The 18836-nt window shown below is 41.9% G+C and overlaps 1 protein-coding gene across 1 annotated transcript in view; it reads right to left on the minus strand.

Annotated features, from left to right (window-relative positions):
* Nucleotides 1-1522: 1522 nt before the first annotated feature.
* lyrm4b (LYR motif containing 4) overlaps nt 1523-18836 on the minus strand; it is a 42874-nt gene continuing 25560 nt past the window's right edge. The window contains exon 3 of the mRNA XM_075452098.1: nt 1523-2933. Coding sequence (XP_075308213.1) covers nt 2886-2933 — 48 coding nt within the window. The 3' untranslated portion in view covers nt 1523-2885. The remainder of the gene's footprint in view (nt 2934-18836) is intronic.

Raw genomic sequence — 18836 nt, forward strand, 5'->3', positions numbered from 1 at the left:
ATCTGGGGCGCACCGTCACTAAAGCAGCTACACTGGAAAAAATCAAAGTCTTACAGAGTATATTTGTCTCATTTCTAGTCCAAATATCTCATTACACTTAATATAAGACACAACTGCCTAACAAGCACCATTTCAGCCAGATATAGGGACTTGTTTTAATACAATACATCTGGAATATCTTGTTAAATGAAAAAGTCTTGAAAACAAATTGTTTTGAGTCACATATCATATGAAACAAGCTTTTTTTTACATTTGAAGAGGTTTTTAAGCTAATTTCAAGTTCACTTTTATCTCAAAAGTCCTAAATATCACATTTTATTTCAGGAAATCTTGACAAGCCGATTTTCACTAGTTCCATTGGCAGATTTTTTTGCTTATTTCAAGAAAAAACGTCTCGTATTTGTTGTTTTTTCTTACTTTAGAGGGGCATTTTACCAGATTTAGATGCTTGATATCCTGATAAAGACCCATTGATGAGATATTACATGAGTCGTAGGACATATTCTGACTTCTGACGGAACTTTAAACACCTTAGAGCAGAGTAACTGCTGCCCTCATTCGAAGGTTCACTGGAAAAAAAAATCAAAATCTTACCAAGTATATTTTTCTCATTGAGTATCTCATTACACTTAATATCAGACACAACTGCCCTACAAGCACCATTTCAGCCAGATATAGGGACTTGTTTGAAGACAATACATCTGGAATATCTTGTTAAATGAAAAAGTCTTGAAAACAAATTGTTTTGAGTCACATATCACATGAAACAAGTTTTTTTTTTTTACATTTGAAGCTAATTTCAAGGTCATCTCAAAAGTCCTAAATATCACATCTTGGCATATTTGTTTTGCTTATTTCAAGCAAAAACGTCTTTTATTTGTTGTTTTTTTACTTATTTTTGGAGGGGCATTTTTCCCAGTGTAAAAGCTTCCTGGTGAGCAGGGATGAGATGTTGAAGGTCTTCCTGGCAGACCTGAGCGGTGAAGACATGCTCCAACCATCAGGGGGAATCACACGACTCGGCCTCCCTGGGAGAGTTCACCTCAGGAATCTGTGATTCAGGAGGAATAGAGCGGGTTTTGTCCAAGTCGTGGAACGGTGGACTACATCTTTACCCCTGTGTACCCCCCTAACCAAGGCCTTGGTGGCCATTTTGGTGACAACACCTTCATCCCACTCAGAAAAAGAGCCCTTATCCTGTAAAACAGAGGGACGGGATCCAGTGGTAAAGTCAAACAACAATTCTAGCCAATCACATGTTGGGATTGAGTATCCACCATTCAAACCCAAACGTTTAGTTTCAAACACGCACGTCTTTCCACAGACTCGTCAAAAACAATAAAAAGACCAAAAAAAGCTTTTAATCCAAATGATAAACAACAGATTAGCGGGTTAAGACGGTTATAACTGCAGATGCTTTAAGATAGAGTTAAAGACTGTAACTGATTCACCAAAAATGTAAAAGTGTGACTAAGAGTCTCATTCCAGCATCTGGTCGGAGGAATAATTTCAGGAACACACAGAACTTTCAGTGTTTTAATGTTGTTCTTCATCCAATCAAACATAACAGCTTCAAAGCAGGACGCAGCAACGTGAATGGGCGGAGGCTCCTCAGCGGGGGGGAGGGGCTTTGGAAGCTGAAGCACAGCAGAGAGGGAGGGGGTGGAGCCTGATCAAACGCTAAAAGTCCTCCACAGTGACGTCTCTGCTGCAAACAAGAAAAGTTTAACTTCACAGCCACAGACTGATCAGAAAACCGATCGATGAAAGCTCTTAATTCAGATTTATTTTGGTTTGTGGGATCTGGCATCGTTATCCTCGTTTCTTAGGCTTGAGATAACCTCCCATTTTGATTAATTGTGCGTTACGACAGAAAAATAGAAATAAAGTAAAGTAGGAATCAGGGATGCACCGATCAGTTACTGGCTCTTAAGGGCTCTGAAAGTTCACAGTTTATAGCGTCTATCGTCCATGATGAATCCATCGGTGGATGGATCTGCTGCACAGTCAGGGTTTGTGTTTTTTTTTTTTAATGGTGGCGATGAGTCGGACTTGATTTGATTCAATAAAGACAAAGTCAACACCGGCAATGGTTGGGTGGTTATTCACGCCCACACTGTCCCAATCTGCTCTCACAGCAACTCTCGTGTTGTTTTAAAGTTTTATCAAACGTCTCTCAGGTCCAGCGGGACTCACAGAAACCTCCAGATGTTTGGTTCACTGTCACGGTCTCAGTCAAAGTGAGTCCAATTCAATTCAAAACGAGGAAAAGAAACTCAAAACCAAGAAGAAAATGACTCTTTTGGTCTCAGTGATGACAGAAACCGAAGATTTGGAGGAAGCTTTCCATCAGCCCCGCTGCATCGTGGGTAATGTAGGCCCCACATTAAAGCAGACGGAGACTGAAGGGGGAGTAAAAGGAGACGTTTGAACATCTGTTTCTGCTGCAGACTCCATCAGCTGAACCTGGAAGCCAAACTAACGCTTTTAAACACGACTTCCAGGAGGTGGCGCTGAAATCTCTCTAAAAAACACAAACCCATCTGATCACCGTGAACGTTAAAAACTGGGAACAATACTCTAAACATCTGGAGACGTCAGATTGGACGGCTGCTGGTGAACTAACAGAGAGGTCGATAGACTGAATGAAACTGGAAATCAGAGTTATTGATCAGCTGATCGGTGCATCCTTTAACAGAAATCAAAGACTAAACTCCAGCTCCTGTGCAGCTTCACCCTGTCCTACATCTCCCATGATGCACCTCACGCCCTCAGCAGGTCAGACTGAGCAGCCGGGGGCTCCGACAGGAAGCAGGCGGCGGTGATGTCACAGCAGTGGTGGGCTCCAGATCTGTGATGTCACATCCTGCCGGGCCGAGCGGCCGTTACTCCACCACCGTCTTCTGGGCCTCGTACATCCTGCCGATGGACACCTGCACACAAACGCCAACAGGTTTTAAAAACAGGTTTTAAACCCTTCAGCAGGCAGCAAGCAGGGCCGCTTATGTCCTGTAGAAACGGATTCAAGCTAAATAAAGGTTCAAATAAAGATCTGAATGTGATAAAAATAGGATCTAAGATGAGGATCAATGCATAAAAGTAAGAATGAAAGTTTTTAAATGCATGTTTCCCCCTTTCTGAAGTCTGTCACTTCTTCTCTTTCTGCTGAAATCACCGTACTGATCGCGCTTACGTGCAAACTCGACTCAGAGAGAAGACGAGGCTCAGCTGCTGGATATGATGCAACATCAATCTGTTCAAATTCATTGAAGAAACTCGTCTTTTTTAATCCAAAAGTTTGACTAAACTTGAAGAAAGACAGTTGCTGAGCTCTCTGACTTCTTCTTCTTCTTCTTCTTGTGTACTGAGTGTAGAAAACAGCCGGCGGTCCTTTAAAGGCTTAAAAACACAGAAACTCGGCTTCCTTCGGCCCATAAAAGTCATTATTCAGACTGAGACTCATAAAATATAAAGTAAGACAAGAAAAATGCACAAATTATCCACTTCTTCTGCTCAAATTATAAACGTCTGTAAACTCCTCCTCATCAGCTGCATAAAATCTGATGAAGTCCTCCTTCAGCCTGCAGGGGGCGCTGCAGGCCGTGCGTTCGGGGCCCGGAGGGCCTTGTTGAGTCAACACTGAGCTGAACTCTGTTGTCAAACAGAAGAGCCAATTATGCTGGAGTGTGGACAGCTGCGCCGTGTGCGTGGGCCGCAGTTCAACATCGATTTCTGCCTTTTTTCAGCAGGAAAACACGGCCGAGTGCGACCCGCGCGCACGTGTGCACGTGCACGGTTCAGGACACGCAGCGGGCTGCAGCTGGGACGCTGTGACACGGTTTAAAGGCTGAACATCAGCGGCGGCGAGCTTCTCTGAATCCTAAATTATAAATAAGTGGGATTACAGCTGTGCTGGGGGGCGGAGCCTCAGAGGGAAACAAAAACATGTGGGTCGGATCAGCTGATCGGGTTCAACTGCAGCCTGCAGACCCTTTTAAAAAAAAAAAAAAATCCATGTATTTATTTTTATTTTTATTGTATTATTGTTGTTTATTTGTTTATTTATTTTAGAGTGTCTGGGCCACATGGGTGGTGGCATGTTTGATGTTTTGTATTAGGGTGATTTGTCTTGTTATCTGTCTTTAGTTGAGACAGATATTTGTACATATATCTTGAGTCCTGTTATTTTGTTATTAATGGGATGTTTGTTGTTTGAATAGAAAAATTGATTATTATTCTTTTTTAATATTATATTATTATTTAATTTTTTATTATATATTATTTTTATTGTATATTATTATTTTTTATTATTCTTTTTTAATATTATATTATTTTTTATTATATATTATTTTTATCTATTATTATTCTTTCTTTCTCTTTCTTTTCTTTACATCTCAGACTTTAACTCAACTATCCCTTCAGTCACAGTCTCACAGCATCACCACCAGGGGGCGCCGTCCCTCCACCCATCCCTCTGCCACCACAACACCACCCAGCTCATCCACTACTCTGTCGTCAGACCATTCAGCCCTTCGAATACGCACGAAACTCCTGTTTCACTTTCTCTGCCCCCTCCTGGGAGTGTGTGACGTCCTGATTGGCTGCAGCGTGGTGTAAGAGGGAGGGGTGGAGGTGAGGTGAGGCGGGTGGCTCTCTGGACCAATCAGCAGACAGGAGGCTCGGCTCTCATGTAAATTGTTGCGGCTGTGGCTCCTAACAAAGAGAAGCTGACTAGGAGTTAACTTAAGGCCTAACTTAAAGCGATACTCCGGAGTAGATTCACCCTGGGGTCATTTGAACCGTGACATCCAGCCAAGTAGCCCACCCGCAGTTTTTTCGATATTGGCTGAACATCAGCTGAGTTACTGAGTTATCCCGAATAGCTTCGTACAAGGGTTAATGGATCCTGGTCCGTATCTCCAAAATTACCACACTAAAATCACATGCCATGACACCAAACTTCTACAGTAGTACAAATATGGTCTGTACTCACCAAACGATGCATTTGGAAGTTTGAAAATAGTCCAGGAGTTTATTATTATCAACACAAGCCTGATAGCTTCTCTGCTGCTAAAGCTGCGTCGACGTCACTTCCTTGATCTGGGAGCTTCAAAGTAAGATGAGGGTTGATCTACTACTGTAGACAACAAAGTATATGCTATATTCTACATGATATTTATGAATTTTTATGTTGTAGAGTTGTGAAATTATTTTATCAATGGAGAAATTGAGCAGCCTTGCTTTGTTGTTTGAGAGAGAGAGAGAGAGAGAGAGAGAGAGAGAGAGAGAGAGAGAGAGAGAGAGAGAAAAAACCCTTTTTTTTCTAATTAGGGCTGGGCGAGTTAACTCGTTATTATCGCGTTAACTCGCTCGTTATTTAACGTCGATAGTTATTTTATCGCGCATTAACGCAGTTTTTTGTTCTTTGTTTTTAAATATAATTTTTTGGGGCTTTTGTGCCTTTAATGGATAGGAAAGTTCAGAGTCCAGAGAGACAGGACGCAGGGGGCAGAGAGAGGGGGAACAACACGCAGCACAGGGCCGTCCGATGCAGCTGCAGCGAGGACTATAGCCTCTGTACATGGGGCGCCTGCTCAGCCCACTACACCACGGACCCCCCCTGTTTTTTTATTTATTTTATTATCGTAAAAGTCTGTCGCTCACAGGCTTTTATTCTGTAAAAGTCTGTTGCTCACAGGCTTTTATTTTGTAAAAGTCTGTTGCTGTCTGCTGTGGAACAGGAAAAGAAAGTAATCGGCGGATCCACCAAACATGGAGAAGGGTACGGAACTTTTACTCGGCCATTTTCATGTTAAAGTTCTTCCAGACGGCGGAGTCGACAGAACTGTAAACTCTGCCAAGTTGAATTGTCTTCTCAGCGTAGTAGTTCCAGTCTAAAATATCACTTAAAGGCAAAACACACAACTGATAGCAGCAAGTCATTCAAGGAAACAGACAGTGGAGCGAGGCTTCTACATAAAAACTACAGAAAGATGCTGATGTTAAAAGTGTGTTTGCACAACAAATGTTATGGCACTTTCATTCATATGGCAGCACATTTAAAATAAAGCTAAATGCTAAAAGCTATACGCTACTTTTGAATTCATTTTTGAGATTTTGCGTACAAATGAGATTAATCGTGATTAATCAGGGAAATCATGTGATTAATTAGATTAAACATTTTAATCGTTGCCCAGCCCTAGTTTTTAAATTCTCAAATGTGCCAACTGGTGGACCCGATGTAGGTTAAACACTGCTCCAGAAACAGAAAAGAGTCCCTGAAAGTGAAACCTGAGATAAGATGGAAGGGCTGCACTGCACACGGAAGCCTTGTGAAGCCTCTGCAGAGCTAAACTCGTACATCAGATCCAGCTGCTCAGCAGCACAGGTGCAGAAACCACCAACACACACCTGTCACTGCTGAGTCGTGACTGACTGACCTTCAGTCCGACTCCCACCAGGCAGGAGGTAAAGATTAAAATCACACCGCTGCACTCAGGAGACACGAGGAGGACGGGCGCCGCATGCAGCAGCTGCTCGTCTGACGGCGCCTCTGCAGTCAAAGCATGTTAAACCAACTCAAAACATCATCCTCATTATGAAAAGTTACTTTTCCAGGATTCATTAGAACTCACATGTGGGCAGCCACAGTGTTCAGGGTCATTTTTACTGGAAAATATGCTCCAAACGAGCTGCTGGGCATTATGAGCAAACATCTCCACTTTGGTCTGCTCTGTCCAAAGGACATTGTTCCAGAAGTCTTGTGGTTTGTTCAGATGCAGCTTTGCAAACCTAAGCTGTGCTGCCATGTTCTTTTTAGAGAGAAGAGGCTTTCTCCTGCAGCCCTTCCACACAAGCCATACCTGTTCAGTCTGTTTCTAACTGTGCTGTCATGACCTTTAACCTTTAACATGCTAACTGAGGCCCGCAGAGTCTGAGATGTAGCTCTTGGGTTTCTGACCTTGGGGTGACCTTTAACCTTTAACATGCTAACTGAGGCCTGCAGAGTCTGAGATGTAGCTCTTGGGTTTCTGACCTTGGGGTGACCTTTAACCTTTAACATGCTAACTGAGGCCTGCAGAGTCTGAGATGTAGCTCTTGGGTTTCTGACCTTGGGGTGACCTTTAACCTTTAACATGCTAACTGAGGCCTGCAGAGTCTGAGATGTAGCTCTTGGGTTTCTGACCTTGGGGTGACCTTTAACCTTTAGCATGCTAACTGAGGCCTGCAGAGTCTGAGATGTAGCTCTTGGGTTTCTGACCTTGGGGTGACCTTTAACCTTTAGCATGCTAACTGAGGCCTGCAGAGTCTGAGATGTAGCTCTTGGGTTTCTGACCTTGGGGTGACCTTTAACCTTTAGCATGCTAACTGAGGCCTGCAGAGTCTGAGATGTAGCTCTTGGGTTTCTGACCTTGGGGTGACCTTTAACCTTTAGCATGCTAACTGAGGCCTGCAGAGTCTGAGATGTAGCTCTTGGGTTTCTGACCTTGGGGTGACCTTTAACCTTTAGCATGCTAACTGAGGCCCGCAGAGTCTGAGATGTAGCTCTTGGGTTTCTGACCTTGGGGTGACCTTTAACCTTTAGCATGCTAACTGAGGCCTGCAGAGTCTGAGATGTAGCTCTTGGGTTTCTGACCTTGGGGTGACCTTTAACCTTTAGCATGCTAACTGAGGCCTGCAGAGTCTGAGATGTAGCTCTTGGGTTTCTGACCTTGGGGTGACCTTGCTGGGACGTCCACTCCTGGGCAGATTGACAGCTGTCCTGAATGTTTTCCACCTGTGAATAATCTTTCTCTCTGTAGAACGATGGACTCCAGATAGTTTCGAAACGGCCTTATAACCCTTCCCAGGTCGATGGGCAGCAGCAGCTGCTACTTACTCTCTTAATTCTTATGAAAGCAGATAGATTTTATTTATATTTCAACACAAATGCTTCTGCATTTTGGCCCAGTTTTTATATGCATGTATACTAGATATATAAAACTAACGTTTATTACATCTTTGTTAGCAACCCCTTTAGCAAGTTAGCAACTTTCTTCAGTGTGCCTTTGTCAGGGGCGCTGCTAGGGATTTTGGGCCCCATGAAAATAATTTTTACTGGGCCCCCAAACAGCCGGCCAGGAGGTCGGCGAAAATTTGTGATGCTATTTTACATAAAACTATGCATTTTAATGGTATTTCTGACATTCGTTCCCATATTTGTGAAAAAAGAAAAACATGACAGTTGAGGTAGGTAAACACTGAGCACAAGGAATCCAATGGAATTCATTTATTTGCTGCAACACTGATACTTAGGCTACCTGAAAAATACAAAACATAATTGTAATGTTTCCAAAACAAATAAAGTTATTGTTACCAGTAAATTGTAAATAAAATATATTTGTTATTATAAGTTAGTTAATAACTTAGTGTCATGTTATTTTTTGTTAGTATTATAATTTTATTAGGGCCTTTCTGGGCCCCTCTTAATCATGGGCCCCTAGAATCCTTCTCCTTTCACCCCCCTTTTCGGCGCCCCTGGCCTTTGTATCCTCAAAGTTTAATAGTTTCAACAGATGGAAGGACTTCTGTTTTATGCTATAACGTTTTCAGTAAAATCCCCATAAATAATCTGGATGTTGTACTGTACACGTCTTGAACTGAAGGTGCAGCAGTGGAAGAAGTTGCTTATTTCAGTGAGAACCCGTCATGTCGGTGTGTAGTTATAAAAGAAATGCTCCTCTGAACAGCAGGAGACAGCGAAAATGGAAGTTAAGGAGCCACTGAAAGTGGGAGGAAGGAAATGAAGTGAGGAATGGAAACATGGAGGTGGCCAACAGAGCGGCTCAGACACACAAAATGAGTTTTTCCTCTGAGAGGGAGAAAGATTGAGGGCCGCGGACGTCACCACGCCGTCAAACTCAAGCTGATGGAGGAGGGTGGAGATAAGGGAGAAGGGAAGCTGGGGGAAGAGAGGTGTTCAGGTAGATAATAAAGAGAGCAAATGATCCTGACAGAACAGAGCAGCAGGCTGCACAAACATAATAAACCGTCTGTCCGGTTACCCCTCGCCAAAGTATTTATTTCACACGTTGTTGTGAATCGTATAAAAGCTGAAATGCAACAATCTTTACCCTCCCAACTTAAACTTGCTCATAAGACTTTTCATAAATGGAGTGTTGACATTTCCACTGAGTTCCTTTTTCTTTAATAGTTTATTTTTAAAGCGTAAACATCAACCTGCCAGGCCGGCGAACAGTCAGCTATGTCTCACTGCATCGTCACTGATCCGGCAGTTGCAGTGTTTGGGTGTAGCGTCTGCCTCGGTTTACGGCTGGTTTACGTCTGGAGGTGTGGACATAAAACCCGTCGGAAGATGCTGCTCTTCTTCTGCTGCAGTACACCATGCTTCTGCTCGCATAGACTCCTCAAAATGGACATTCTATGCAGAATCTAGATTCTGTGTCCAGAGGCGAGTCGTAAAACAAATGGGGGCTTGTCCGGGACCTTTCAGACTTTGGTGGAGAGCAAACTTTCCCTGACCTTTCCCTAACTGATATTTGGTGTTTCAGATGGGTGTATTTCACAGAAGCACCAATCTGCAGTTTTGCCTTGTTTTACTGTATTTGCTTGGTTCCTTGGTGACCGACTTTAACTAGAGTTTGGCCAACGTAAAGGTATTCATTGTGGATCCAGTCCTTGATGTCCTGTTACGTTCGGTGCAGCGGTAATGTCTGATAATCATACTTTATTTTGCTTATCCTAATGTCCAGATAATGGTCCCAAATGTGTCGATGAAAAGTGGCTGGTGCACATCCACAGTCTTTAGCCAACTCTGCTGGAACATTAGTCTCAGATAGAGTTTATGCACAGTCTTTAGCTAACTCTGCTGGAACATTAGCCTCAGATAGAGTTTATCCACAGTCTTTAGCCAACTCTGCTGGAACATTAACCTCAGATAGAGTTTATCCACAGTCTTTAGCTAACTCTGCTGGAACATTAGCCTCAGATAGAGTTTATCCACAGTCTTTAGCTAACTCTGCTGGAACATTAGCCTCAGATAGAAGATATCAGAGCCCATTGGATAAACTCTGAGGCTGCTGCTGGATGGAAGATGCATGCTCCTCAGTGCAGCTGACAGCAGAACATTTCCACCAGAAGCTGGCTTCATCCGTCCAGCAGGGTGGATGTGAGTGGGCGGGGCTTATCAGAGGGGGCGGGGCTTAGTAAAGGAGGCGGAGTAAGGGGTGAGGTACTTTTGAAATGAAAATTGTCTCGTTAAATGAGGAACTTTCACACTAAGGGGAACTAAAAGAAAAACGCCAACGTAAAATAAACTAATAATAAACCGTAATCGACGGAAATGGATTAAACTAATGAGCAAAGCCAACGTTAGACGAAAATCCTGACATCAACACTATGAGAAGTGATGTTTGGAAGTATTTTGGGTTTTACACCATCAATGGTGAACTACAAACTACAAAGCAGCTGTTTTACTCTAAAACTACAACAAATCTGCTAACTCGCCACCAAAGCGAGGCAGTGATGCACCAAATATAAGCGAGTAAATACATATATATATATATATTTATATATGCAGGGATGGAGACAAAGATTGGTTCAGAGAGTTCATTCTGTTGCTTTAACATGTAAAGATGAAAAGAAATAAAACCAATTTGCCTGCTACTTATACACGCAAACGGAGAGCAAAGTAATCGTTTCTGTGGCAACCCGGCAGCCGGAGGAGAAGTGAGAAGATGAAAAGCCAGAAAGACTCAAATTCAGCTGCATCATCAGAGCAGAGGTGAAGCCACAATGTCGCCGCCTGCTCTCAACAGGCTGAGGAGGAGGGTGTTCAGTCCAGAGAAACTCAAATTAGGCCAAACTCTTCTCATCCAGGGGAAACTTTGAGAAGGAATAAAAACTTCTCGCCTTTAATCTGCTTTCATTTCTCTCTATTGCCTTTTACTGGGAACTCTTTGGAGGTTTATCAGTTTTCACAAAGTCAGTCGCCTGAAGCTCAAAGCAAACAGCAACAGAAACGTATATAGTTCAGCTGCTCACTGTTAAACCTTTTTATTTCTCCAGGGACGCCGCTCATGAGTCTGTGGTAGGTTTCAGGGCCTTGACACACAAGGCTGTTTATCTGTGGAGCAGCCTTCAAAATCAACAACGGGAAGCACTTTGCACAAGTGATAAAAGGCATTCAGATGAGATATGAAAACAGACTAAAGCCCACAATGAGCTCACACCGACTCAGACGCAACAGTCCAGAAACTCAACATTTTACGCTTTAAGGCGCCGGCGTTCTGGAGTGAAATCAGGACTGAATTCAACTCATTTCATGCTTTAAGGCGCCGGCGTTCTGGAGTGATATCAGGACTGAATTCAACTCATTTCATGCTTTAAGGCGCCGGCGTTCTGGAGTGATATCAGGACTGAATTCAACTCATTTCACGCTTTAAGGCGCCGGCGTTCTGGAGTGATATCAGGACTGAATTCAGCTCATTTCACGCTTTAAGGCGCCGGCGTTATGGAGTGAAATCAGGACTGAATTCAACTCATTTCATGCTTTAAGGCGCCGGCGTTCTGGAGTGATATCAGGACTGAATTCAACTCATTTCACGCTTTAAGGCGCCGGCGTTCTGGAGTGAAATCAGGACTGAATTCAACTCATTTCACGCTTTAAGGCGCCGGCGTTATGGAGTGACATCAGGACTGAATTCAGCTCATTTCACGCTTTAAGGCGCCAGCGTTATGGAGTGAAATCAGGACTGAATTCAGCTCATTTCTGTTTCACTTTGACCTTTCAGAGTAAATCAAGTGGAGCTCGCCATGATGGCTCCATCTTCTTCGGCCACAGAGAAACCGCGGGACTCAAAACAGAGACTGCTTTAAAAGCAGTTGTTTCTAATGAACACATATCACGCACTGCTTCTCAGTGTGCACAGGGGGCGTTTTCAGTGTGTTGTCCATTCATTTGCTGATTTCTACTTCTTTTGGACCTTTTATCAAGCATGATGCACGAACATCTTTACATGGATTTAGCTCTTCATTAGACTCAGCCTGGACACGTCTGTCCTGCCATGAGGCCTCGACTGGACTCGGATTTTACACGGATTCATCTTAACTGATTTTACACGGATTCATCTCCTCTCGACTGATTTTACACGGATTCAAGACACAAGACCAGTCTTAAATTACCATGGCTTTAACTCATCTCTGACATAAGATTCCACCTGCTTGATTAATTAAATTTAATCGGCAAACTTGGACAGGAATCAGCGACACTCGCCGGTCGACTCGGCCAACACGAACCTGGCAGGAGACGGCAGAGTCGGCGTGAACTCTGACGCTGCGACGGCTCATTGATGCTCAGATCTAATCGCGGGACATTTTTAATCTGCTACGCTACATCTCCGGTCACGGCAGGTGACGGGAAGTCTCTGTCTTCCTCCAGCACGCGTCAGCGGCGTGGGGCATCATTCTGAAGGACATCTCTAACATCCTGCTGCCTGTTTTCCATTCTGATCCAACCAGTTCAGTCTCTGCTTTGATTTCCTCCCCGTTTATCCCTCCCTGCCTGCCTTAACTTTTACCTGCTCACTGAACATTCAGCTCATTCTTTCTCTTTTCATCCCTTGTTCCTGTGCATGTTTTCCAGAGTCTCCTCTGGCTTCATCTCATCTATAACTCATGCACGTAAAAAAAGCGCTACAAGCCTGTTTGAAACTCCGTCTCTGCATCTCTCTCTCCCTTCTCTTGACATTTACAGAATCCTCCCTTTCTCCCTTTCATTTCTTTTCATAAAGTTAGGAACAAACAAACACAGTGGAATGGGAAAGTATGCTTTCGGCATCCACACTGCGCTCCAGGGATGGTCGAATTTAGAATAAATCGCTGACTTTTTGTTCACTCAAAGGCGGCAGAAACAGCCAGTGATTTAGAATTCAGCCTTTAATGATTGTATTGGTTGAACTTGTAAGCAAACGGTTGTTCCTTTCATCCACACATGGAGGGATTATTTCTTTGTGCATTTCTTTAGCTCAGAAATGTTTAATAATTGCGAGTGATCCGAGGTTAAAAAGGTTAAAAAGTCCTCTGAAAGGAGAACACCTTTCTCTAACCTGCCCAGGTATAAACAGTGACATTAACCAGGAACCTAAATATGGGAAACGGGTGTGAAATCTGCTCAGAGGAGCACAAACTTTCAACACATTTGTTGGATTATCAAATATCTGTGTGAGGATTATTAACTGCTGCGACGCACCGAGGTCCTGAATTATAGATGATAAAGTTTTATATAAAGTTTTATATAAAATAAACTTTTTGAGTTAGTATGCGAGTTTGAGTATGCGTTAAGTTACCGGATGCATACTAGATTCTCCAAAATGTTGGGTATGCATCATGAGGTTACTACTCATACTCAAACTACCCAAGATGCAACGTAACGTGACGTCGCCGATTGTCATTTCCTGTCAAAACGGCAGTTTCAAGCTAGCTACAACGAGGGTAGGTTCACTTCCTGTTTTCAAAACAAAAGCACCAATTGTATGGTAATGGCTTTCCCTATGATAAAAGGCAACGGGTATTTTATTTTGTTAAAATAACAGGAAGTGCGTTGCTCACTGCGGCTAGCTTTAGTAGCGCCAAATTCGTGGGAACAAAATTGTAAACAGCCGGTATTTTGTCAGGTTTTCAACACGTTGGGGATCTAAACGACTACTTTCTCACCTGAAAATGTTTCAAATGTTGCTAAAGTTTACAGAGTTTAGAGCTTAAGAGAAATCAGCTTCAGGCCGGCTGATTTCAGCTCGGGCAGGAGCGAAATGCATTGAGGGTAAACGCTCTGCATACTGTCTGATCGATGAGTATGTAGTATGCAGTATGTAAGTATGTAGTATGAAGTATGCAGTATGTAGTATGCAGTATGTAAGTATGTAGTATGCAGTATGTGGTATGTAAGTATGTAGTATGCAGTATGTAGTATGCAGTATGTAGTATGTAAGTATGCAGTATGTAGTATGCAGTATGTAAGTATGCAGTATGTAGTATGCAGTATGTAGTATGCAGTATGCAGTATGTAGTATGCAGTATGTAAGTATGCAGTATGTAGTATGCAGTATACTGTATGCAGTATGCAGTATGTAGTATGCAGTATGTAGTATGCAGTATGTACTATGCAGTATGTAGTATGTAATATGTAGTATGCAGTATGTAATATGTAGTATGCAGTATGTAATATGCAGTATGTAGTATGTAGTATGCAGTATGTAGTATGCAGTATGCTGTATGCAGTATGTAGTATGCAGTATGCAGTATGTAGTATGCAGTATGGAAGTATGCAGTATGGAATATGTAAGTATGTAGTAGGTAGTATGCAGTATGTAGTATACAGCATGTAGTATGAAGTATACAGTTTGTAGTATGTAGTATGCAGTATGTAGTATGCAGTATACAGTTTGTAGTATGTAGTATGCAGTATGGAAGTATGCAGTATGGAACATGTAAGTATGTAGTATGCAGTATGTAGTATGTAGTATGTAGTATACAGTTTCGAACACAGTCCACAGTTTCCTGTTAGGACACTCATTCGGTTTTCGGCTCGGACAGGAGCGAAATGCATTGAGGGTAAACGCTCTACATACTGTCTGATCGATGAGTATGTAGTATGCAGTATGTAAGTATGTAGTATGAAGTATGCAGTATGTAGTATGCAGTATGTAAGTATGTAGTATGCAGTATGTAAGTATGTAGTATGCAGTATGTTGTATGCAGTATGTAAGTATGTAGTATGAAGTATGCAGTATGTAGTATGCAGTATGTAAGTATGTAGTATGCAGTATGTAAGTATGTAGTATGCAGTATGTTGTATGCAGTATGGAAGTATGCAGTATGGAATATGTAAGTATGTAGTATGCAGTATGTAGTATGTAAGTATGCAGTATGTAGTATGCAGTATACAGTATGTAGTATGCAGTATGTAAGTATGTAGTATGCAGTATGTAAGTATGTAGTATGCAGTATGTGGTATGCAGTATGTGGTATGCAGTATGTAAGTATGTAGTATGCAGTATGTAAGTATGTAGTATGTAGTATGCAAGTATGCAGTATGTAGTATGAAGTATGTAGTATGCAGTATGTAAGTATGTAGTATGCAGTATGTAGTATGTAAGTATGCAGTATGTTGTATGCAGTATGGAAGTATGCAGTATGGAATATGTAAGTATGTAGTATGTAGTATGCAGTATACAGTATGTAGTATGCAGTATGTAGTATGTAAGTATGCAGTATGGAATATGTAAGTATGTAGTATGCAGTATGTAGTATGCAGTATGTAGTATGCAGTATGTAGTATGTAAGTATGCAGTATGTAGTATGCAGTATACAGTATGTAGTATGCAGTATGTAGTATGCAGTATGTTGTATGCAGTATGCAGTATGTAGTATGCAGTATGCAGTATGCAGTATGCAATATGTAGTATGCAGTATGTAATATGTAGTATGTAATATGTAGTATGTAGTATGCAGTATGTAGTATGCAGTATGTAGTATGCAGTATGCTGTATGCAGTATGTAGTATGCAGTATGTAGTATGCAGTATACAGTATGTAGTATGCAGTATGTAGTATGGAAGTATGCAGTATGGAATATGTAAGTATGTAGTATGCAGTATGTAGTATGTAGTATGCAGTATGTAGTATGTAGTATGCAGTATACAGTTTGTAGTATGTAGTATGCAGTATGTAGTTTGTAGTATGTAGTATGCAGTATGCAGTATGCAGTATACAGTATGGAAGTATGCAGTATGTAGTATGCAGTATGTAGTATGTAGTATGCAGTATGCAGTATGTAGTATACAGTATGTAGTATGCAGTATGCAGTATACAGTATGTAGTATGTAGTATGTAGTATGCAGTATGTAGTATGTAGTATGCAGTATGTAGTATGCAGTATGTAGTATGCAGTATGCAGTATGTAGTATGCAGTATGGAAGTATGCAGTATGTAGTATACAGTATGCAGTATGTAGTATGCAGTATGTAGTATACAGTATGTAGTATGTAGTATGTAGTATGGAAGTATGCAGTATGTAGTATGCAGTATGTAGTATGTAGTATGCAGTATGTAGTATGTAGTATGTAGTATGGAAGTATGCAGTATGTAGTATACAGTATGCAGTATGTAGTATGCAGTATGTAGTATACAGTATGTAGTATGTAGTATGTAGTATGGAAGTATGCAGTATGTAGTATGCAGTATGTAGTATGCAGTATGTAGTATGCAGTATGCAGTATGTAGTATGCAGTATGTAGTATACAGTATGCAGTATGCAGTATGTAGTATGCAGTATGTAGTATGCAGTATGTAGTATGTAGTATGCAGTATGTAGTATGCAGTATGGAATATGTAGTATGCAGTATGCAGTATGTAGTATGTAGTATGTAGTATGCAGTATGCAGTATGTAGTATGTAGTATGTAGTATGCAGTATGCAGTATGTAGTATGTAGTATGCAGTATGTAGTATGCAGTATGTAGTATGTAGTATGTAGTATGTAGTATGTAGTATGCAGTATGCAGTATGTAGTATGTAGTATACAGTTTTGAACACAGTCCACAGTTTCCTGTTAGGACACTCATTCTTCTACTGAATCACAACCAGGAGCAACAAAGCCCACAGCGCCCCCCTCTGGTGACGCCACACGGACGAGTTGATCAATGGAAGCAAGCCTGATTCATCTTTGTTTTTTGCTGCTTTTCAAAGGACTTTTTCAGATTTTCACTGCAAAGAAAGAAACTCAAGTGAAGAAATATTGGAAGGACATTAACCCAGACAGGCTTTCTCCTCCCATCCAGCACAGCGTACCTGTCAGAGACTTCAGCCCCGCGTAACGTGGTGAAACACAAAGCGTGTGACAGGCTGCAGCAAACATCCCACCTGAGAAAGCTCTGAGGGGGCTGCAGGAAGGCCAAAGCTCTGCAATAAGAACCTCCCTCTGCTCCTCCTAAAAAGATTCCCTGACAGAACCACCGATGGGACGTCTTCGTTTACACACCCTTCCGTTACCCTGTTCTGACCTTGGAAATCCCCTTTAACTGAGACTCCCACCCACCAGCTTTAAGTTTGAGCCCGTCTGTCGTCTTCTTAATTGGCTGCAATAACTTGTAAAACCCCGCCCACCTGGCAGGCTTCCAACCAATCACAGCGTGATTAAAGGACTAATTAAACAGGATTAAGCTGCAACATCAAGGCTGAAACGTGCACAGAGTGGAACAGTGAGGAGGATTTCTCTGAAAAGCTGCCGCTTCTCAGCCTTCGTTCTTTTCTTCTCTCTAATTAGGAAGCGGAGGAGACGAAGGCAAACTGCGTTTCAGTTCATCGCATCCAGAAGACGGAAAGAAAGGATGTGGAGTTACCCATCCATTCCTCTCTCCTCTTCACTTTATCCACTCTGCTCCTCACATCCAGGAGGAACTGAAACGATAAAACGCTCCCTGTTTTTTAACTCCGCCTTTATTCACCAGCAGATGAAACCAACCAGACGTCTATGGGAGCCGTTTCTGTGATCTGCCACTGCAGAAAAACTAAAAAGCTGCAAAAGCTGACGTTGTAGCTCATCAATGACATATCCCAGATCTAACAATCCCCCCAAGAATATTTCACTTTGCACTGTATACATTGAAAACATAACGGTTTTTGTGTGTGTGTCTGAACATAAATTGGTGTTTACCTCATATACACTAGTATTTAAAGGGTCAATTTTTTTAAAATAATTGAAAACTTGGTGGTTATGATCAGAACTGAAGTGGAATAAAAGATTTATGAAAGAAAAAGCAGAAATAAATATTAATATATGATGTTTTTAGGTCATTTTAAAAGGGTCTGATGGGTCGCAGGTCATCACTGAGCTGTGGATCGATGGCTGCTGCTTCCCCATCAGTCTGAAGTGTTGCCGCCTCCTCGCTGCCTCTGAAGAACTCATCTCCTCTTGTTACGAGTCGCTCCGTCAGTGGGTTTTGCTGGACTTCCCTCAGTTTGTTCCACTCTGTTTCCTCCTCCTCGGCTCTTCAGCACATTTCAGGCTTGTCTATCGATTCCCTTCTCTCAGAGTGAGTGCCTCTCATTTTGCTCAGTATTGATATGGGCGAGTGTTTTTCTGTGTTTTAGTGCAGTCTGCTGACACTGAAACCCCAGCAGATGAAGCTCTGACAGCAGCTCTGACAGCATCTTAGCATCTTTTGTTCGTACAGAGTCTATTTCTACAATTAGAAACTAAATTATCAACGTGTGTTCAGTCATTTGAAATGTGTTTCCCTGACCTTTTATCCATTATCTGATAATTATCTCCCTCTCTCTATTGGATTTCTGTTCTGAATGCACAAGTTTTTGCTTTAGCTTAACATCTCCAAGCATCTGTTACAGAGAAGTTAATGATTATAAATCTGAGGCTGTGTTCGAAACTACATACTGATCGATCAGACAGTATGCAGAGTGTTTACCCACAATGCATTTCGCTCCTGCCCGAGCCGAAATCAGCCGGCCTGAAGCTGATTTCCCTTAAGCTCTAAACTCTGTAAACTTTAGCAACATTTGAAACATTTTCAGGCGAGAAAGTAGTCGTTTAGATCCCCAACGTGTTGAAAACCTGACAAAATACCGGCAGAAGCGAAATGCATTGTGGGTAAACGATCTGCATACTGTCTGATCAATCAGTATCCAGTATGTAAAATGGAAGTATGTAGTATGTAGTATGCAGTATGTAAGTATGCTATATGTAGTATGGAAGTATGCAGTATGTAATATGTAGTACGGAATTATGCAGTATGGAAGTATGCAGTATGTAGTATGTAATATG

The sequence above is a fragment of the Odontesthes bonariensis genome, chromosome 20, assembly GCF_027942865.1.
Source record: "Odontesthes bonariensis isolate fOdoBon6 chromosome 20, fOdoBon6.hap1, whole genome shotgun sequence".
Classification (NCBI taxonomy): domain Eukaryota; kingdom Metazoa; phylum Chordata; class Actinopteri; order Atheriniformes; family Atherinopsidae; genus Odontesthes; species Odontesthes bonariensis.